Below are 22,473 nucleotides of genomic sequence, written 5' to 3'. Positions count from 1 at the left end.
AGCAACAGTTAGAACTGGACATGGAACAACAGACTGGTTCCAAATAGGAAAAGGAGTGTGTTAAGGCTGTATATTGTCACTCTCCTTATTTAACTTATATGCAGAGTACATCATGAGAAATGCTGGGCTGGAAGAAGCACAAGCTGGAATCAAGACTGCCGGGAGAAATATCAATAACCTCAGGTATGCAGATGACACCACCCTTATGGCAGAAAGTGAAGAAGAACTAAAGAGCCTCTTGATGAAAGTGAAAGAGAAGAGTGAAAAAGTTGGCTTAAAGCTCAACATTCAGAAAACTAAGATCATGGCATCCGGTCCCATCACTTCATGGCAAACAGATGGGGAAACAGTTTGAAACAGTGGCTGACTTTATTTTTCTGGGCTCCAAAACTACTGCAGATGATGACTGCAGCCGTGAAATTAAAAGATGCTTACTCCTTGGAAGGAAAGTTATGACCAAACTAGACAGCATATTAAAAAGCAGAGACAGTACTTTGTCAACAAAGGTCCGTCTAGTCAAGGCTATGGTTTTTCCAGTGGTCATGTATGGATGTGAGAGTTGGACTATAAAAAAGGTTGAGCACAGAAGAACTGATGCTTTTGAACTGTGGTGTTGGAGAAGACTCTTCAGAGTCCCTTGGACTGCAAGGAGATTCAACCAGTCCATCCTAAAGGAGATCAGTCCTGGGTGTTCATTGGAAGGACTAATGTTGAAGCTGAAACTCCAATACTTTGGCCACCTGATGCGGAGAGCTGACTCATTTGAAAAGACCCTGATGCTGTGAAAGATTGAGAGCAGGAGGAGAAGGGGACAACAGAGGATGAGATGGTTGGATGGCATCACCAACTCAATGGACATGGGTTTGGGTGGACCCCGGGAGTTGGTGATGGACAGAGAGGCCTGGCGTGCTGTGGTTCATGGGGTCGCAAAGAGTCAGACACAACTGGGCGACTGAACTGAACTGATGACAGAAAGATTAAGAGCTAAATACGAATCCCAAACTCCAGTGTAATGGTGACCATTAAAATCAGCTGATTAACAGGCTTCAAACAGTGAAGATTTCGTGATTCTACCGATAAACTATTTGCCTTACTTATACAAACCAGTAATTTTAATCACAAGTCGTCACTCTGCAAACGAGCTTTTCCAGTTCAGGAAAAAGAAAAACTAATTTTTGTTCATTAATCTGGGCAGGACTCATCTTCAGGCATGAAATTCATGTGACTTTACAGTATGTTACGGTCATTAAAAAAAAAAAAATTTTAAGAAAGGAACCCATACTTAAGTCTAACAAACTTCTAATGATCTTGTCTATCTTTTTAAGTCCCACTGCCCTTATTCAGCACTTTTCATAATTCAATTGATGAAATGGATTAATCTTATTTAGAAGCAATCAGACAAGTAAACAAAGTCAAAATAAAGACTGGTCACTGCATACATGTGACATTTTTCCTGGTAACTCTTCTCTACTCTTTTCCCAGAAATTCTGCTACTTATACAGGAACCATAAAACATTGATCCACTGTCCCTGATTTATAGCACTGCAAAATAAGTAGATTAAATGCATCAGGTGAGAACTCAAACTATTTATCAAGGGTCAGATTTTTTTCTTAAATTTCCCATTCATCACAAAATTAAAAATTCTAAAAATTACTGGGAAAACAAAACTTACACAAAAAAACTTATGCCCAAAGCTTTAACAGATTCAACAGATATACAATTATTCTAATTACTGTGTGTGTGTGTTCAGCTGCTCAATCATGTCCGACTCGTTTTGACCCCATGGACTGTGGCCCACCAGGCTCCTCTGCCTGGGAATTTCCCAGGCAAGAACACTGGAATGGGTTCCCATTTCCTCCTCCAGGAGATCTTCCTGACCCAGAGATCGAACCTGCATCTCTTGCATCTCCTGCATTGGAAGGCAGATTCTTTACCACTGTGCTACCTGGGAAGCCCATGTCAGATTACTATAAAAGTTTGTAAACACATACTCCCAACGTACTTTATACTGATCTCATCATGGAGCAGGGACAAAGAGCTGGCAGAGCAGCCCTGATTCAGGGCCTGCCTCATGTTGAACAACAGCGATCCCTCCAGTCTGCCAGGAACCTGACTTCACATTCTAAAAATCTACAGACCCTGGGGGGACAGGCCAGTGGCAGCAGAAAGAAACAGCGTGGCATGGACGGAAACATGGAATGTGGTACCAGCTACAGACCCACTGGACAAATTTTCTTTTCTCCCAGGGAACACTTCACATAGGCCTGGAAACTAACTCAAGGATATTCAAGAATATTTTAAAAGCTCGGTCCCAACCAGTGTTTAATTACTTTTAGAAAACCAAAAGCATCTAAAAATCTACTTTAAAAGGCATGTCACGAAGAGCTTCTTCCACTAATACAATGACATGATTTCCTTTAATAAAATGTGAAATATAGAAACCTAATCACCGTACATAGTAAAAATGGTACAGCTGATCCCTGAACAACTCAGGTTTGGGCTGTATGGGTCTCCCGTACATGCGAATGCTTTTCAATAAATCCACTGAAGTACTATACAGTCCATAGCTGCTTGAAGCTGAGGCTACAGAACCAGAGATACAGATGGCCAACTGCGGGACTTGCGCATTCACGACACTGGTACAAGTGGTAGGTCCTGAGGGACTACCATACACTGAACGGCAGGACTCAGCTTTTCAGAGTTCTTTCATTATAAATATTTGTGACAGTCCAGGTGACAAGGTTGATGTTCTACATGTAGATGGAGAACAAAGTTCAGGTAAACCAAACAAGGTTTCACAGAGTTAGGGCTGCCTGAGGGCTGAAACATGTTTTTTTTTAAAAAAAGATTCATTCCAAGCAATCTATTCCTAAGCAATTTAGTACAGTTACTCATGTAGATTAATGAGCTAAAAGAAAAGCTAAATGCGCCTTTAGATTACCTTTTAAAAGGCACTGTAAGTATTCTACTGAACACTTGTACCTTAACAGAACTATTTACATATCAGCACATATTCTCTAATATGGTCTGCATATAAAAAGATCTTGGGAGATACTTCCAGTATAATATACAGAGAATTTTACTTTACTCTGTACAACCTTAAAATGAAAATCTATATCCTATTAAATAGGAGCAAACTGGGTTATACGTGTAGCAATTATAAAAATATTGTTTCTCTATACATGAAAAGGTATTAAGATCTATATGAATGCTTGTTTTCAAATGTTTTAATGCCAAATAAAATGCTTCCAGAAGTCCACTAAAAAGACAACACTACAGGTAGTATGCCATTGTGTTACAAATGCATTCCACCAGAATTTAGTCTTCTTTATGCCGTTCTTAAGTTATTTCAGGATGATGTTAAAAAACAAAAACAAACAATAAAAACACACATACATTTTCAGAAGATGGCCTAGGCTATCTATTTTTTCATTTATTCAAACATGCATACTCAGGCAGTATCTATTACGTTTCCAGGTGTGAGAAATAATATTGATGAATAAATGAGACAGCCAAGATTCGTATCATGTTGGAGGTTACAGTATAGAGAGACGTATGATTACAGTTAGAGGTAAGTGCTTTAAAGCAGATAAAACAAGGTGCTTATGGCAGAAAACTCCTTGGAGTGGAGACACAGGCTCTGCAGGCAGGTGCCAGAAGATGGTCTGAGAAGATACGGCAACTGATCAGAACCACGGAAAGAGCGAGCATGTGAAGCTGCCGGGACAGAATGCATGAGGCAAAGGGTTCAGCAATGACAGCCAGCATCAGAGGAGGCCAGCAGCTGACCCGCGCGGCTGTGCGGGGAAGGCAACGGAAACGAAGCGAACGTTACGAAACGAGGTCTGAGAGTTCTGCAGAGGTTCTCACAGAGCTTCGCCGATCAGGCAGAACTAGCACTGTCCTCCGCGTGGGGTGAGAACATGCTGGAAGGAGTAAGCAACAGGGGGAAAAAAAACAGAAGGATGGAACTAGTGATACTAGCAGCATGGCTGGTCAGTGTTGGCAGCTTTGGTCGTGCCGGACTCTCGGTGACTCCAGAGACCACAGCCCGCCAGGCTCCTCAGTCCACGGGACTTCCCAGGCGCTCCTCCCGGGGATCTTCCCGACCCAGGGTCCGAAGCCCGGTCTCCTCCCCTGCAGGGAGACTCTAGCATCTGAGCCACCAGGGAAGTCGGGTAGTGCAGGATCAGGCGGACGGCACTGACTTCTGATCGTCACGACGACTCTGACACACAGGCTACTGTGTTTCCACTGTTCCTGTGAGGACAGTGAGGCTCGAGGAATAACTTGCCCCAGTCCACAGTAAGTGAAAAACCCAGGATCTGTGGTAATTCAGATCTAATTCCAAAACTTCTGTACCGCTTTAGACTGTCCACAGTGATACCTACCCCCCAACACTGTCCCATTATGAAGTGAAATGAAGTGTTAGTGTTGCACAGTCGTGTCTGACTCTTTGTGACCCCATGGACTGTAGCCCACCAGGCTCTGCTGTCCATGGGCTTCTCCAGGCAACGATACTGGAGCGGGTAGCCATCCCTCCTCCGGGGGATCTTCCTGATGCAGGGATCGAACCCAGGTCTCCTGCATTGCAGGGGGATTCTTTACCGTCTGAGCCACGAGGAAAGTCTGTGTCAAATTATGAGGACACATTCAAATTCTGAAAATTCTAAGTCCACTATAATACTTATCAGAAGCTAGTCAGGTGTCAGGTATGGTAGGGGCTTCCCTCACAGCTCAGCGGGTAAAGGATCTGCCTGCAACACAGGAGACCCAGGTTCGATCCCTAGTTGGGAAGATCCCCTGGAGAAAGAAATGGCAACCCACTCTAGTATTCTTGCCTGGATAATCCCATGGACAGAGGAGTCTGGCAGGCAATAGTCCAGGTGGACCCAAGCTTCAGATACAACTTAGCGACTAAATCACCACAGTCAGGTGATTTGGCTTTCTGTCAAAATTTTTATAATATCCAAAGCAAGTTTTCAACTGTAGAAAAGCACAAACTAAGAGGCCACTCCTCAGAGAAAGGGTTCCATCATCCAAATGGAGAATCCACGGCTGGCTCCAAACCTCAAGGTCTGTGCATGTGGTCCAACAAAATTCAGTAAGCCCAGCATGAACCTCGGCTAATCTGCCGGCGTCCAGCTGTTGTTACACAACGGCTAACCACCACTCAACCTCCGCCTTCTCCCCTTGTGTGTCGCAACTCAAAAAGAAAGTTCAGTTTCATGCTAACATACATGTAAGACCCTGTCAAATCAACTGCAGAGAAAAACATCTTTCCAGTACTAACAACACCAGTCACTTGTGGGGGAAGCTCAGAGATACTTGCTGAGATACAGCAAAAGGCCCCATCAAGTTGCAGAGAATAAACAATGAAGGTCGGCAGTGCATCCATTTGGAAGAAGATACTCACTCACGGCTGCCCACGCACCACGAGTACCGCAAGCCCATCCTATTTGGGTCCTGGCTTTAAGAGCAGAGGAGGAACGGTCAGGTCAGGCCTCCCCAAAGGCGTGTTTTGCTGAGTCTACTTCTGACAGGAAGTGCAGCACCTAGTTCCTTATTTGAGGGTTACTGCAATATCTTTCATGAAACCACATCACCCTCACAGTGCCAGACCTCAAGGAGTCCTATGGCATCAACCACAGCTCCACGGAGATGGAGGGAGAGAAGACAAGCGCCAGCAGAGGGGAGGAGGGAGGGGGAGGGGGGAGGGGGGAGAGGGGGGACGGGGGAGAGGGAGGAGGGGGGAGAGGGAGGAGGGGGGAGAGGGAGGAGGGGGGAGAGGGAGGAGGGGGGAGAGGGAGGAGGGAGGGGAGGGGGGAGGGGGAGGGGGGAGGTGGGGGTGGACCACTGATCCATCTTAAAATGAACGGAAAGCCACTACCTTAGGTGTTAAGAACACACACTGGACTGCTTATGCTTCACACACACATGCAGGTTCACTAGGACTCAGCACTGATAACTCTTGAGTTTTTGCCTGCCCTCCTTCCTTTTTGACACAGTACAGCCACCTGCCCTTAACGACCAGAATGGGAACAGCACAAAAGAAGAAGAGCCCATCATTTGAATAACTACTCTGTATCAGCAATTTGGCACAGATTCCATGCTGCTGAATAATTTAAAACACAAGTTTTATAGGATGATGGTTAGAACATGAGTTGGAAAGTCTGACAGACTTGGTTTGACTCCTGTACCACCTGTGGGATCTTGGGCTAGTCATGCCTCAATTTCTCAGCAGCTCAATCTCCCCGTCAACAGAGTGGGAATACTAGGTTTGCTGTGAGATCAAGCGACCTTGACTGTAAAGTGTTACCAGCATAGCATCTGGTTCTCCCAAAGCGCTCAATAAACCCATGGGATGCCAGGGGTGGTGTGACTCTAGTGAGCAAACCAGAAGGCAGTTTCTGAGTATTAGACATGTAAAAAGCAAAGGGCACGGAGACCCTGCCTGCGGGGTAACGGTCAGGCAGCCACCCCAAACCACTCTACCGCTAGGAGAAAACAGAACTCCCAGTGCCCTGCTGTTTCACGAGATAGCATTACAGTTGTGCAGTGAACCTGACCAGGAAAAAACATGCTCTCATTTAATCTGAACAGACCTATGAGGTACATGCTGTGACTTCCTATGTTACAGATGAGGAAAACTGAGGTTTACAGATGACAAATAATAGGGATGCATTCAAGTTCTGCTTTGCTATTTTTTAAGGCCAAACAGCTGAATGCCTACCCAATGTGTATGGGATCAACGATCAAGTACATAAAGTGCAAATCTCCTTATATACTCTTGCTGCAAAAATTCTAAAACCAATTAGAGCATACATGTATTTACTGTTGAGAGTAAAACACTACAATAATTAGTGACTGTGAAAACTGTTAATGCCACTATGCACTACACAAGAGTGTTTCAGATGGTTAAATTAATAGAGAAATAGCTTGATAGTTAATACGAATATTAAAAGAGTGCTCTGGCTAGATAACTTTATGAAGATCATCTTACCATTTCTGAGCCACTACTGTTTACAAAAAAATAAATGATACAAGGAAGAATTATATTAGATATATAAAAACTAATTCTGATTAACTGTTTGTTAACTTGTTCATCACCAAATAAACACTCACTAGAATAAATGCTTTAAGTTGCACATCTCTCATTCCATTTAAGCCATGTGCCTTTCAAGGAAGATTCTATTTGTAAATGATTCACGTCTTATAAGAGAAAAACAAAGCTGAAAAGTCAACATTGCCACCTCCAAATTTTACAAAGAGGAGACATGTCAAAACCATGTATAGCCACCATGACAAATTATCCTCAATCCAGATATAAATGTATAAAGAAATAACAGGAAAAAATGAGGTACCTCAAATAGGTTTTGCTAATCAAATGTCAAAACAACAGACTTTATTAAGAATACTTCGAAGACATCACAATACACAACCATGCCTCTGTATCTGCAGGAATTGGTTCCAAGACCCCTCACCTATACCTATATCCAGGGACGCTCAAGCCCTTTATAAACGGCGTATAAAGTGTCTATGGACAATAAAACCATTGAGCAAAACCTTGCCAAAATGACTTTCCTAATGCTAACCACATTCAACAGCTCAAGAACCTTTGAAAATCACTAAATCAAGAATCCTAAGTACAAAATTCCTCTTAGAAAAAACACGCTCTGGAAGAACTCTCATGAACTATAATTTTCTAACACCTACCTGTTTAGGGACACTGATGTGTCAACAGAAAGTGAGTATGCTGTTAGGGAATCAAGAGCGATGCAGACAGAAGCTGGTGATGCTGAGAAATTACTGCTTTTCCACTACAAGACTTCAAAACCATTAAACCTTAATAAACACATAGAACTACTCTTTATATTGTTTCAGATTTATTCGTGTACAATACAACTTCATTCTACACTGGTGATAGTCAGCTTTGGCCAAATACTGATTTTAGCCACATAGGTTTATTCAACATTCCTTATTTTCTTTGCTTAAAAATTATTTTCATTTCTGTTAATAATAAATGCAGGTAAGATGTTCAAGTCATTCTTTGTCCTGGTATGCCTTTGAGGAAACTTCAAAATTCATCAAATAAAAATAATGCATAATATACTAAAGGTGTGTGTTCCTTAGAGGGCAGAAAGTGCCAACTGATCCTTCCTTTTCTCTCAAACGCCCGTCAAGTCCTATGCTCTAGTTTCATGTTTTCCTCCACCTGGGTCTATAGTCAAGTCAGAAATACTTTCAATATCACATGCTGTTGGTCACAGAAACTTTGTCGCCACAAATTAAGGTGTATAAATTCATAATTCTTTGAAGAAAACCTCTGAGGCGTAAATGTTACACCAAGAATAAACACAGGCTAGGACTATTTGCATGCATACTGCAGGGGGGAAAAGAAGTATACAGTAGGAGTCATGAGACACGTGGAGTGGCTCTGTTGTTCCAACCACCTACCAGGACCCACTCACCATCTTAGAAAGACCAAGGTAGTATAAAAGACCATGGGTTTTAATTTAGATTTCCGATCTGGTTCAAATTACTGCCCCACTCCTCGCCAGCTATGGTGATCACCTGTTACCTGAGGACAACGTGCCCACCCCCAAAGGGTTTGGGAGAGGAGAAAATATATGAGAATTTACCCAAAATCCCTGACACAAACATAATAAATGGTAACTAGTGTAATTGTTAGATAAATACAAACATTATCCTCAGAAAGTACATTTTGCAATTTGCCAGCAGGTTGCCAGATAAGGAAATCCTGAGATCAGTAGCTGAATGGCTTTTTAAAAAAGCAAACAATGAAATGTCAAAATTCTTAAAATGCTTCAGATTAGAAATTTACCAAAAAAGGAAGAGGGAAGAGGGGGGGCTTTACTGAAAATCAAATCTATGAATCATTAGTTTGGTTAAAAGTCTGACAAGGTTACCAAACATGCCTCCTCACAAAATTGTATTAAAGAGTTTTAAAACAACCAGTACACAAGTTTGTGAATAATGCCAATCTACTAACCACATGGCCTTGGGCAAACTAGCCTTTCTGGGTCTATCTTCTCATGTGTAAAAAAAAATACTGATACTACCTGTATTAACTCTATCTTAGACATCTGCTAAGAGGTTTTACTAAGAACACAGTGTAAAGTGCCAATGCAGCAGGTATTCAACACTCAGTTACTGTTACCACCCCTAGTTTCCACTCTAGGGGTGGAATTCTACCACCCTATCTTGACCAAAACAAAAAGCTCCAGGTGACACAATGAGAAAAGAGGATGAGAGAATGGATACATGGAGGGAAGGAGGGATGGATCAACAAACATATGGTTGGATAAGACTTGGGCCAGAGAAATGTAAAGTTAAAAAATTGTTTGCTTTTTTCATCATTTTGAATGTTAAGTTTGTACATCTGTTTCATCCTTCCTCCTCCTAAGCAAAAGCAAAGCCTACACACTTGTTTTGCACCTGATGGGCTACCAAGGACCCACTTGTCAAGTACTTGAAGAGGACCCTAAAAAGGCAACCACTATGTTCACAGGACGTCTTGCTCAACAGGGCTGGGTCCCATTGTGAAATGTGGACACCTGAGTACCAGTTACTCTACCACCTGACCCTGAACTCGGGTTTCAAGAGCAGAGGTGTCAGAAGATGGGCGTGGGCGCGCACCCCCAGACTCTCAGAGAGGGGTCAGTGCTGCGGACGCTACAGCGTAAACCACCCGCTGAGGGCCTCGGTCTGCCAGGCCGCGTCTCTGCCCCGCACACGCCATCGTGTCAGCCCCGCCCGGGCACACTGGACTCCACGCCTTGTGACGCTGGGCCACGCACCTCACCTCTCTGGCCTCAGTTTCCCCGATTATAAAACGGGGACAAAACCTACCCGACCCACTCATTAGGATGTCGGGAGCATCGAAATGCAAAAAGGTAGCCTAAGGGTAACCAAAAAATAGATCTAAAACCATGTGATGTGAAATGTAAACATTAGGTTATTTAGTGAGACTCTTGCTCGGCTCGGGAGAGTAGGGGCTGGGACTAAATGGAAAGCTGGCTGTCCCCGAGTGAGTGACGCCCACCCAGCATCCCAGGGGCCTTTCCCAAGTCTCCCTCCTCCTGTCAAATCCGCGCTGAGGGAAGTACGAGGCCCTGGCAATTCCACACTGCGTGTGTACCGGGAGCGCCACCGTTTGTATACAGCCTAGGGCCAGTTACTTGAATTCTCTGAGCCTCTATATTTTATCTATAAAACAGATAAAACCTATTTCACAAGGCTGTAATAAGGTTAAAATGAAGTATGACCTGCAACGTACCAACCATGATTTCTAGGGCACTGCAGGCATTCAACAAATACAGATTTGTTGAACTGATACGGAAAATGAGGTGAAGTACTGTTAGGACAAATACTTTCAAACTCATTCTTTGGGCAAATAAAATACTTCTGCACCTTTATGTCAACACCGGGGAGTGGAAATTCCTCAAAGAAATACTCTTCCTGTAAGGGTGACAGCGCTGTGAACGATTCCTTACCAGTCTAGTTCCAACAACCCAGAGGCACCAACATCACTGTTATCCGCTACACTGGGAAACAATCTCAAACTCTTATCAAAGAGCAATGTTCAAACGCTGCCTGAAAAGACTTCCAACATTTTGGCCATATTTTTCTTAATATATGAAGAAAAGGACAACTGAGGAAGGAAAGGAAAAATAAGAAAAGGGTAGATGACATCTGTGTCAGCCACTGGGCTGTGCCCCTCTGTCCCAGAAATGCTATGCACTCTTCTCTCAAAGTGATCCCTGAAGATGGTCCCTTACTCTTCCCATGTTATAAACAAGGCACTAAGGCTTTACATGAGTGGATCACCCAACATCACGCAGTTCTAGCTCTACACAGGCAGACCTTGGACTCAAAACCAGACTGCTCCACTACAACTCCCCCGACCTTTCTACTGACTGTAATTCACAGACAACTATAATCAACATTACAAAAAGGACAGTGTAGGCAGACCAATCAACGGGGGACGGGAAGGGAAGGTGAACTTCACTGACCAGTGAAAATCATTTCAGTGATTTTATGACTACATAGGACACTTTCATACAGAGTCCCTTTGACTTTAACAAGGCATCTGCACAAATCTCACTGGGTTCTAACAACCTATGGTGTAGACAGACGAGATATTATCCATAAGGGATGAGAAACATGAGACTCAAGTGGGAAAGTGACTTCTTCTGAGTCACTCAAGATACTAACTGGGGAAACTTAGATATCAAGGTTTTCATCCCTAAGCAATTCCACCATACTATACTGTCTCTCTTCAAGCTGAAACATATTTATAGCCCCTTTGTGTGTTCCAAAAAACGACCATGAACTGGGGGACCAATAAACCCTGATTTTTTTCACACTGTACATGCCCAACCCTTAGTCATTATTCTAGAAAGTAGATATTACTGAAGCTCAGAGAGGAAAAGTTACTTCATGTGTCCAAACTAATACAGCTAAAAATGGCAGAGTCAAAACACAAGCTTAGATTTGACCCCAAAGTTTGCATGCTTTGCCTTTACCATGAATTGCCTCTGGGTCTCAGCTCTAATGAGTGACCTAGGTCCTAAGGTTTCTGACTTGTCATTAAAGTGAACAAGACATCAGGTAGCTCCCAGTTCTAACATTCTCCTGTCAGACAATGCCAATGCAACACTTCTCCAATGCCGTCATTCCTGAGCATCCTAACCTAAGAGCCTAAAGACCTGGGTTGTCTCCCCGCTCTGCCCATCACCGAGGGACCTTGGGCAGAGTGTGCAACTGGCTCCTCAAAACATGGGAGGTAACTGCATCCACCTAAAAGAAGGCGGTGCAGATGTGCAGGGCCCTCTTTGAGGAGTAAGATTTCTCAGGCAAAACTGGTAATGTTTTATTTAAGGTGAATTTTCAGATTACAAATGCATCCATATTCAAAATGGACATCAAAATATAAAGGTCTGTGCTTAGTTGTGTCCAACCCTTGTGACCTCATGGACCACAGCCCACCAGGCTCCTCTGTCCAAGGAGTTTTCCAGGCAAGAACACTGGAGTGGTGCCATTTCCTATTCCAGGGGATCTTCCCAACCCAGGGACTGAACCACATCTCCTGTATTGGCAGGCAGGGTCTTCACAACTGAGCCACCTGAGAAGCCCTAGTCAAAATAAAAACTAAAGCGAAAGAGCTGTAAGTCAACAAAATCTCTCTCTTCCCTGTCACTGAACAAAGTGAAAATTAACAGCTACAGGTTACAGAAAAGGGGAAGTCCCCAAACTGTCCTAAACGGAGGTTCCCTATAGACATGAGTCTTACTTAAGAGAAAGCTTTTAACCCGAAGCACATTTCACATAGAAATGACTCAGTCAATCAAAACAGACTATGGAAATAAGCCTTAGGGACACAAACGCAGAAAGGAACTTGGACCCGAATCAGCACAGCACCCTTTGTTCCCCACTCAAAACACTATAAGCAGCAAAGAATCAAAACAACAGATTTATCTTGGGAGAGGTATAAAAGGACTGAAATAAACTTGATGTTTCAGCTAAGGCTAAACTGTAAACAGCTACAATTAATGTAAAATGGATACAAACGATACTTAAATTTCATACTAACTGAAATGGGAAGGTAAGAGGCCAACATGAGAATTTACAATTTGAAAGGGAGAAGGAGTAAGCATATCCAAGTCTAAAGATTTTAGTGAACTACTAAGAAAGATAGCCATCACACAGTGCAGCAATTCTTCACTTCCCACAAATCTCACTGTGAATTTCACAAGATGAACTCTTTATTCAGAAACACACATGCATAAACTTCTGTTAATTGCAAAGGCTGTGGATCCTAGGAAGTCTCCTCCTGGGTTCTCCGCATCTCTGCAGGGAGCCTGGCCACTCTGGCCAGCCTCACTAGAGATGCGGCTTCTGCTTCCAGCTCGGCCACCTGTCTCTCTGGTCCCCTCACTCTGCCACTCTGAATCCCAGCTTCCTCAGCTGTCAGAGATAATCTCATCTCTCCTGACTCTCTATGGTGGAAAATCTAGAAGAGTCTACTGACATCACAGGAAGAGTGAGGGATTTAGTAAAATCACCTCCTGATCATTTCTTAAATTGCTAATTATGACTCTTAATAGTCTTGAGAGTCCCTGGGACTGCAAGGAGACCAGTCAATCCTAAAGGAAGTCAACCCTGAATGTTCACTGGAAGGACAGATGCTGAAGCTCCAATACTGCGGCCACCTGCTGTGAAGAGCTGACTCACTGGAAAAGACTCTGATGCTGGGAAAGACTGAAGGCCAAAGAAGAAGGGAGCAACAGGGGACGAGATGCTTGGATAGCATCACTGACTCAATGGACATGAATTTGAGCAAACTCTGGGAGACAGTGAAGGACAGGGAAGCCTGGTGTGCTGCAGTCCATGGGTTGCAAAGAGTGGGACACGACTCAGTGACTGAACAACAATTAGGACTTGGCACTTTTTCTAGGCTGCAGAACAGTAACAGCCAGAAGAACCTCAGTTCAGAGTTGGATCTGTAGTGGGTGCTCCCACTGCTCTACTGTGGTCGAGACTTCTCAAGTGGGCTTTCCTTTTCCTATTCCCTTTCAAAAGGAGCCAAGCGGCTCTCTCACATGCAACAGAGGTGGCAGGATAAAGCAAAGCAAAGTCTCTCCTCCAAAAACACACACTCTAGTTTCCTTAAAGCTGTGCTGCAAGAACGGTCTTGTGACATCCTCTCCCGGCATATAAAGAAGCTGTTGTAATCATTCTATTTCCCCATCTGGATGGCAATCCGTAACCAACTCTGCTTCCCAGAAAAACCTCTGCGCTCTAAGATTGAATCTGGAGAAAACTGCACTTGAACTTCATGGCAGTAATACGGAGCTGATGGTCTCAACTTCTGGGATGAGGCCTGTCTTCCAGAGGCCGTGAGGCAGACAAGCAGAAGGAATCCAGTCTCTGGCCAGATGGTAAGTGCGAGGGAACGGAATGCGTTGCCCTCTGGAATACGGTCCCGGGAGAGCTCAAGTATCCACAGCTCATCTGACATGAGGTGTGCCCCCTCCCGCTGTCACTGGACCGGAGGCACCCATCAGAAAGCTTTCTGCAAGGAACCTCCTGTTTGGAGTGACTGGGGGCATTGTAACCATGGGGCAGGTAAAGGAAAACAAATAGCCCCCCACCCCCCTCTGTATAACAAAGTTACATTACATTGAGATCTCTTCTGGGCCCTTCCAGACTACCCCCCCCCCCCCCCCCCCCCACACACAGAGTTTAGAATAGTAAAAAATAAAAGGCAACTAAATCGAATCTAACATGGGTAAAATACCTGAGAATTTGTAAAGACTGACTTAATTTACAAGGGTCCCTCCATTGCCAAAGAACACAGATCCAATGGGATTGATTCTTGCTCATGCGGTGGAAAAGATGGTGATAATCATAAAGCAGTAAAAAATACATTAAATAAGAGAAATTATAGTTGACATTTCCTGTCTTTTATAAATACTCCGAAGAAAAGTACTGGCTGGGGAGAATGGATACATGTATATGGATGGCTGAGTCCCTTCACTGTCCATCGGAAACTATCACAACTGTTTTTGTATGATATCCCAATACAAAATAAAAAGTTAAAAAAAAAAAAAAGTGTTGGCTGTCCTAAAGCATTTACTTTTCTATTCACTCAAGAAAAAAGGAAAAACCCTGAATGTTTTGACGAACGGCCTTCCTTCCAAGCACTCTCTGAAGAGTCAGAATGTGTAACAACCGGACCCACAAACACAGACAGGACTTCCGGCAGCACGTTTCCAGGACAACTCGGCGGTTCTTGCTGCTCCTCGCAGGAAGAGCCCACTGCTCTCAATTTTACTTATAGAAATCACATTCAAACCAAAACTTAGTGGTTCAGCAAACTTTCTATATGCAATTATTTAAAGTATTTGTTTCGGGTTAACTCTTTCAAGTCTTAAAGACATACCAGGGGGAAAAAGTGCATGGCACAGAAGAACTGTCCCCTCTTGGACTAAGTTGGGGAAAACTGGATACCCTGGTCATAGAGTGCTACCCCTACAGACCAGACTTAGATCTGCGTTTTCAGTAAAATTTAAGAGGCAAGAAAGAGTGAGGGCAGAGAAAGCTGAGGAAAGGGAAGAAGAGGGAAGGTGACTTACAGGCGTTCCTCTCAGACAACGAAGGGCTGAGCAGGAGCAAGCTTACCGACCTCCAGCGCAGGGCAAGGCTCACAGCTGAGGGTTTAGTTCCCAGGGAAGGCTGGAGATGCCACGTGGGCGGGGTTACTGTGAATCGGGGGCGGGGCCGGGGCCCAGAAGGAGGAAACGGGAGACGGCGCACTTACTCGGTCAGGAGCCGGTGCAGCTTGTGATAACCCCGCTCCAAGGCCAGGCTCACAGGTGTCGCTCCTTCCTGGTTGTGGATGCTCAGAGCTCCGCGGCCACCTGGCTTCTGCAGCAGGAACCACGTCAGCCTCAGCAGCCCCAGCCGCACGGCGAAATGCATCAACGTCTCCCGGGGGCCACCATCTGCAGACAGCCGACAAGAGGAAGATGGGGAGGAGAACGTGAAAACCCAGAGCAAAAGAACAAAAGGGTGGCTCAGGTCAACGCCACTGCCTCCAAGCCCCTGAGAGCGTGCCATTACGCCTCAACATACAGCATGAACAATTTTATCGTGGCCAAGCAGAATCAGCTCTCAAAGACAAAACAAAGCTAGAAAAAAGGGTTCGAGGCCAAATCTCCCACAGGAGACAGTCCTACAAAAGAGGAACCGTTTCTATGTTCTGATTTAACGCAGACGTCAAGGGTGACTGCACACACATGAGAGGGGAGACAGACAGACAGAAAAATTTAAGCAGTGAATGCAGCCTCGCTACACGGGGATCAGGTTCCAAGGGGAATAGTTGTTGGGGCTTAGATGGGTGTATCAAAAAGTATAATTACTTTAAAAAAAAATATCACCCAGAGAGGAGTTGGCTAGTTAAACACTAAAAACAGGTTCTGCTTGTTAAGTACACACAGGTCTTTTTATTCTCCCACATGAAGGCCAAATCAAATTGCTGGCAGTGGCAGCTTTTTCTTGTTGTTTGTTTAAGAAAGAAATGCATCTTCAGGCATAATAAGACAGACCGACTCCAAGATGATAGACTAACAATTTTAGAAGGAAAAATATGTACCTGTTTGACCTGAAGCGAAGGCCCTTCTTGGTACAGAGTCACTCTGAAAGTGGCAGAGTGAGGAAGGACTTTGGAATCAGACAAACCTGGGTTCCCATTTGGCATTTACCGTCCGTGCGACTGGACACAACCCGTCTCAGCTCTCGGAGCTCCCCTCCCTGCGTCCCTGAAGCCTGGTACCCCCACCTCCGCTCCCACGGCCGCGGTAACAGCTCAGAGGGGTGGGCGAGGCGCCTGCCAGGTGACGGCTGCAGCGGGTGTTCAGTGATGTTGCGTTCCTGCCCTTCCCCCGCTCTCTGCTCTGTCCCTCCTGACCTCCAATCACAATCCAGGTTCGCTGGCAACACTCTGCGCCTCGTCTGACTTGGAATGATGAGGCTGGGCTTACCTGACCCCAGGGAGTACCACTCAAGAGTCCAGAATGGGAATGGTGCCCTGGGGTTGTGCCTGCTTTCGTCCCTTCAGCTGCACTAACATCTCTTTCTCCAAAGCTTCCCGGAGGCCTCGACTTACCCCACCGGGCAGGCTCACCCTTCTTGGACCCCAGTGTCTTCTCCTTACATTTAAGTCCCTGATGCTTCAGATGTGAGCGGTAGGGTAAGAATAAATGCATCGCAACTCTGCAACTGTACGTGAACTGCACTGTCTTCTAACATCACACGTGCCTTAGTCTAGTCTCCTTATTGCCGGGGTAAGTTTCCTGGGAGGCAAAAACCATCTTCCATATTTTACACTGTCCTTACAGAACTCAGCACACTAAATGGTTTATAAATGGTGGCAGAGGCATAAGGCTGGAAAGACATCAACACTACGGAAGGAACCAGCGCACGTGTGGCTGCCAATGTGAATAAACAACTCGGAGCAGGTGGCCAGGCCAGAAGAAAGGACGGAAAGAATTTTCAGAAAAGATCAAGTATCACCACGTGACTTGTGCCTTGCGCTTGTTCACAGGCACTGACACCCTTACCAAGTACAAAAAAGCGAACAAGGCACTGCCGGGGAGCTCGTGATTTTTTACAGACTGGTTAATCCGGCCCCACTGGACGGCACCTCCTTAAAGCAGTTCTTCTGCAGCCCCCATCTTCCTCATCCCTCACTTGCTCTGAGTCAGCTCAGCCTTCAAAAGGCAGAGTTCCAGTAACAAGGCAATACAGCTGCTTGAAGCTGGCACCCTGATTCCAGCACCTGGAGGACCCCAAACCTCATCCTACAGTCCTTAGGAGCAGGTGCCACGTCTGCTTTTAGGTCGCCCCCTCTCTACGATCAACAAGTAATAAGAACAGTAATATCTGGTGAAGGCTGCTCAATGCCATGCACTGGGCTAGGTGCTTTGTATTCACTCTTTCTATTCTCACAATAACCCTATGAGGCCTCGTTATCCTCTTTCTGCGGATGAAGAGAGATTAATAACTGCCCACAGCAAAAATCAGCAAGATCTGAAGATGCTTCTGTCTTGAATCTAGAAACCAATCCCTCTCCATTACTCCATCCCATCTCTTTTTGTAAAAAAAAAAAAAATCAATCACACAAGCATTCTCATGCTGTAGCTTAAGAAGCACCTTCTCTCGTTTTCCTCCAAAAGTAATTTTTCTTACCTAACACACACTTTTCATCATTGCTTTTGTTGCTTTCATCTCAGTTTAAAATCCAGAGGATCTACAATTTAGAATTGGCCTCTGTTCTACTTTTTTCTCTCTTGCGATCTTTGTGTTTTCTCTGTAACCGTGAGAGCTGCTCAACTTTGTTGTTCAGATCACTAACTGCATTTCCTCTGATGTCAATTGGGTCCTTTGTCCCCAGTCTGAATTTGATTATGCTATGGCTTTCTGGTTGTCCTTGCATCATTTAAGACAACTCCCTTCCATCTTTGCCCTCATTGTGATGGCTTTTCTGCAGATGTAATTAAAGGGCCTAATCAGTTGATTTAATAAGGAAGATTATCCTGGCTAATCTGGGAAGGCCTAACTGAACCAGCTGGAAGGCTTTAAAGACAGAACTGAGATTCCCCTGGAGACAGAAGAAGCCCTGCCGGAAGAGGACAGTGTCAGCCTGTGGCCGTGGAGTCCATCCAGCGCAGGACTTCCCCTCCTGTCCAAGGAGGACAGCCTTGGCTCATGCTGGTGGGCGTGAGCTTGCCCCCATCTTCTCTTCTGCTCTCGCCCTCCAAATTTTGGACTTGCTTAGCTAAGTCCCTACAACTGTGCAAGCCATTCTCTGAAATAAATCTTAATACTTATCTTCCTACCGGTTCTGGTTCTCTGGTCAACCCTGATTAACACAATCATTAAACTTATTTTTTTCTCCCTCATTGCTTCCTTCTCTGATTTTATAACAGGTCTGACTTCTTCAATCTCTTAAAGGACAAATGAAAAACCTCTTCTGAATTTTTCTTAGGTTTCTTAATGAAAATTAGAGAGGTTCCCATCTGAATACTCATGACCCTTTCTCCATTCCCTTTCTGTTTCACTGTTATTTCAAGGGCCTTATGCTGGTTGGTTGATTTTCCTGTTTAACTATTTTCAACTGGAAAAAAAATTGCTCTGTGGGCCTGGGCCCAGCTTCCCATGGAAAAGGCAAGAGGAAGCGTCGTGCTTCCTACCTGCTCAAGTGCTGGAAGCCTCCCTCACACTCAGCTTGGCAGAGAAAGGGGCTGCGCCCCGTCCTCCTGAGAGACGTCTGCGCCTTTTCAAGTCACCGGATTTTCTGTCTAAGCAAAGGGTTCTGAATTCTGTCAACAAAACAGTGATCCAAGGCTACATGTGCTTTTCCTACCACACTGAGCCAGCCTGCTCGCAGTGCACCTTGAACGTGTATGTGGGAGACTCCAAAGTCTCCGCTCCTCCGACTGTTCTGGTCTCCTTCTCAAATAAACCTCAGGTCTGGCGTGATGCAGGAATCCTCACGCCTACTGGGGATGGGCAACAGCAGGCCCACGTGAGAAGCGGGCATCTGGAAAAACGCCACTCGCTACCTTGTGACAGAGTCAAGGTCTGAGAGGCAATAAAACCTTTTGGAGCTAAAGTGCTCGATAACGAGGAAGCACTTGTCTTGGAGTCAGTCCTGTAGATTACTATTATATATTATAAAATATCTTTACTAGCTTATTTTCTTTTTTAGCAGCTATGAATAGGTGAAAATATACAAAAATTCTAGTGAGTGTAGCTAAGGGAAATCCCATGGAAAGCTATCAAACAATCTGGAAAAGGTACGGGAATTAAAAGCCCAAATGATTACCACTGTGGTTTCACTAACCAAACACCAGATACAAAGAACTGAGAACGCCACGGCTGTGTTTAGTGCGAACTGGCTTAAACCTGTCTCATCCTTCTCTCCACCCCAAACCTCTCTACCCCAGAGACGATCAGAGCTTCTCGGTTAGTTATACAACACCATGACTAAGTAAGAATGTAGCTTTCCCCCAGGACCGTGCTCCTCTTTGCTTTCTTCAGAGCAGGGCTTTCAAGGCCCACCTTCTGTTACCAGAAAGTTATGTTGACTGCTACTGTGCGAGGGTCTTTCAGGGGAAAAACCATCTTCGTTCACCCTTTCACTAACCACAGAGGTGCTGAAAACCTGAGGCAACTCAGTGAAACTTGGTAGCTCAGAGGGAAGATACTCCCACCCCACCATTCACCCTCCACCCAGATGAACCTGTATTATTTGCCTTTAAGGCAGAACTAAGGCAAAAAAAAGTCCAGTGCTTCATGTAACTAGGCATTAAAGAACATTGAGGAGGATAAAATGGACAAACTCCCTCTTGATGATATATGCGTAAAGAAAGACTTTAGAAATAAGCTCAAAAAAAAACCTCATTCTGCTTCAAAGAGGGTTTTTTTTTTAAAGTCCTTTTATAGAACATGCTGCTTTCCCGCATCATCACTGCTTTGTCCAAAAGGTTACTGGATACTGGTCATGGCATACTAAAAATGAAGAGCCTGGAACGTCCCTGATGGTCCACTGGTTAAGAATGCACCCTGCAGTTGCACTCTCTTTCTTGCTTCTGCTTGAGCTTAGTCTCCGGTACTGCCGTGTAGACTAAGTGAAGTAGAACCAAGAAAGAACCGTTGCTTGACCGCAAATTTTTGGAGGTCTTGTGAGGTCAAACAAGACCAACAAAAAAAAAAAAAAAAAAAGAATGCACCCTGCAATGCAGGGGACATGAATTCAATCCCCAGTCGGGGAACTAAGATCCTATATGCCGCCGGGGAACTAACCCTATGTGCTGCAACTGCAGAAGCCTGCATATCGCAACTACCAAACCTGCATGCTTTAGAGCCCAGATGCCACAGCTAGGGAGCCCAGCATAGCCAAAATTTAAAAAAAAAAAAATTTTTTTTAAATAATAATAAATTTTTTAAAAGCCTGCAAACTAGCACACACTCCAGGATATCTTTTCCTCCATTTTAGAGATGAAGAAATTGAGAAACAGATTAAGTATTCTACACAAACTCTTGCAATGAAGCCAGGATATTAACAAATTGACCCTGTAGCCTATGCTTTTTCCACTTTATGATATCAAGCCTAAGCCAAGAGTTCTTTTATTGTTTTTAATTTATTTTAAATTGAAGGATAATTGCTTTACACTATTGTGTTGGTTTCTGCCAAACATCAACATGAACCAGCCATAGGTATACATATGTCCCCTCTCTCTTGAACCTCCCTCCCCATCCCACCCCTCTAGGTTGTTACAGAGTCCAGGTTTGAGTTCCCTGCTAAAGCCAAGAGTTCTTAATGTCATGTTCACGCCTGTGGTTCAGGGAGATTGACTCCTGAAACAATATGTAAAATTTTGCAGGTAGGTTCCTATGTGTATTTTTCCCTCCGGAGAAATCGGAGCTAATTCTAAAGGAGTTAGTGACCTGAGGGAAAAAAGTTAAAAAGCACTGCATCTAAACGATTAGAGAGGGAGGATTAACCATAAATCTTCCCTGACTCCTTTGTACAAGTATTAGGCTGGAACACCTGTAAACACCCAGCTTTCAACTGGAAACAGTCCAGTTATGTAACAAGTGCTCTATTTAGCTGCGTGATTACCCCAGGCACCAAGCTAACTTACCTTCTTCCTTTAAACATCTTTCAAAAAACATCTGATGTGCAACTCTCTGCTCTAAGCAGACTGTTTCTTTGCATTTCTCCCCCTTCACTGGTGGCTCAAGCAGTAAAAAATCCACCTGCAATGCAGGAGATGTGCAGGAGACCCAGGTTCAATCCCTGGGTCAGGAAGATCCCCTGGAGCAGTGAATGGCAACCACTCCAGTATTCTTGCCTGGGAAATCCCATGGACAGAGGAGCCTGGTGGGCTACAGTCCACAGGATCAGAAAGAGCTGGACACCACTGAGCGACTAAACCCACCTCCAACCAACAATAAGCAAGGACCTGTCACTGATGCTTTGTTTGTTGTTTAGTTGACTCTTCTGGGACTCTTCCCTTCTCCAGGGCCCTTTCTAGAGTATCATATAAACTTGAGTCACACAGTAACTTTGGAAACTGACTTCTTAGTGCAAAACATTTAAAATGCATTCAGGTTCCTGCCCATGTCAACAGACTGTTCCTTTCTATTGCTGAGTAGTATTCCATTGTATGAATGTACCATAGTCTGTCTGTACAGTCACCTAGTGAGGGAGATATGGGTTGTTTCTAGCTTGGGGTGATTATAAATAATGCTGCTATAGGTACATTAGGGCAAAGATTTCTTTAGGTAAATGTAACTTTTCATTTTTCTAGGACAAAACGCAGAAAGTGGGAATGCTAGGTCACATAATAAATTAAACTTTATAGGAGACTGCCAAACTGTTTCCTGGGGTGGCTCTATTCCAGCAAGGTATGAGATACATTGTTTTGCATCCTCTGCCAGTGCCTGGTATTTTTTATTTTGGCCTTCCTAAAAATATGTAACAGTGCCTTATTGTGGTTTTCAGGCATTTCCTTAAGTGTCCAAATTTCAGTTAGCCTTCCTGTACAAAAGAAACTTAAGAAGTACATGGAAAGACCATAAAAATATTAAATCTGGCAAGCTTCCTATTAAAGACAGAGATGCTAAGACCCAGAGAAGGGAAGGATATGTCTAACATCTCAGACCTGTCTTTTCCTACAGTTCTTTTTAACCAGGTGACATGAACAAACTATCCAATTCCTGTGCCTTCTTTAAACAAGACAAAGCAAAACCACACAAAACAACCTTTAGCCCCATAAATAACTAATGCAACCCTTCCTGATACTGATTTATGAATGGCAACCAGAATAACCATTCCAATCACAACACAGAAATAGCAGAGGAGTGGACTTCCCTGG

General features: G+C 44.3%; 1 protein-coding gene across 13 annotated transcripts in view; it reads right to left on the bottom strand.

The window, feature by feature from the left end:
- AKAP13 (A-kinase anchoring protein 13) overlaps positions 1-22,473 on the bottom strand; it is a 314,895-nt gene that overhangs the window by 157,236 nt on the left and 135,186 nt on the right. For 11 of the 13 annotated variants that reach the window (XM_043921539.1, XM_043921537.1, XM_043921536.1 and 8 more), the window contains exon 5: positions 15,348-15,531. In XM_043921539.1, the coding sequence (XP_043777474.1) occupies positions 15,348-15,531 (184 nt within the window). Of the gene's footprint in view, positions 1-15,162; positions 15,306-15,347; positions 15,532-22,473 lie in introns of those variants that run through there. The other 2 variants (XM_043921546.1, XM_043921545.1) reach the window with 2 other exon arrangements.

The sequence above is a fragment of the Cervus elaphus genome, chromosome 13, assembly GCF_910594005.1.
Source record: "Cervus elaphus chromosome 13, mCerEla1.1, whole genome shotgun sequence".
NCBI lineage: Eukaryota > Metazoa > Chordata > Mammalia > Artiodactyla > Cervidae > Cervus > Cervus elaphus.
Note: the sequence above shows the minus strand (reverse complement) of the source record. Positions and strands in the feature narration are given on the sequence as shown.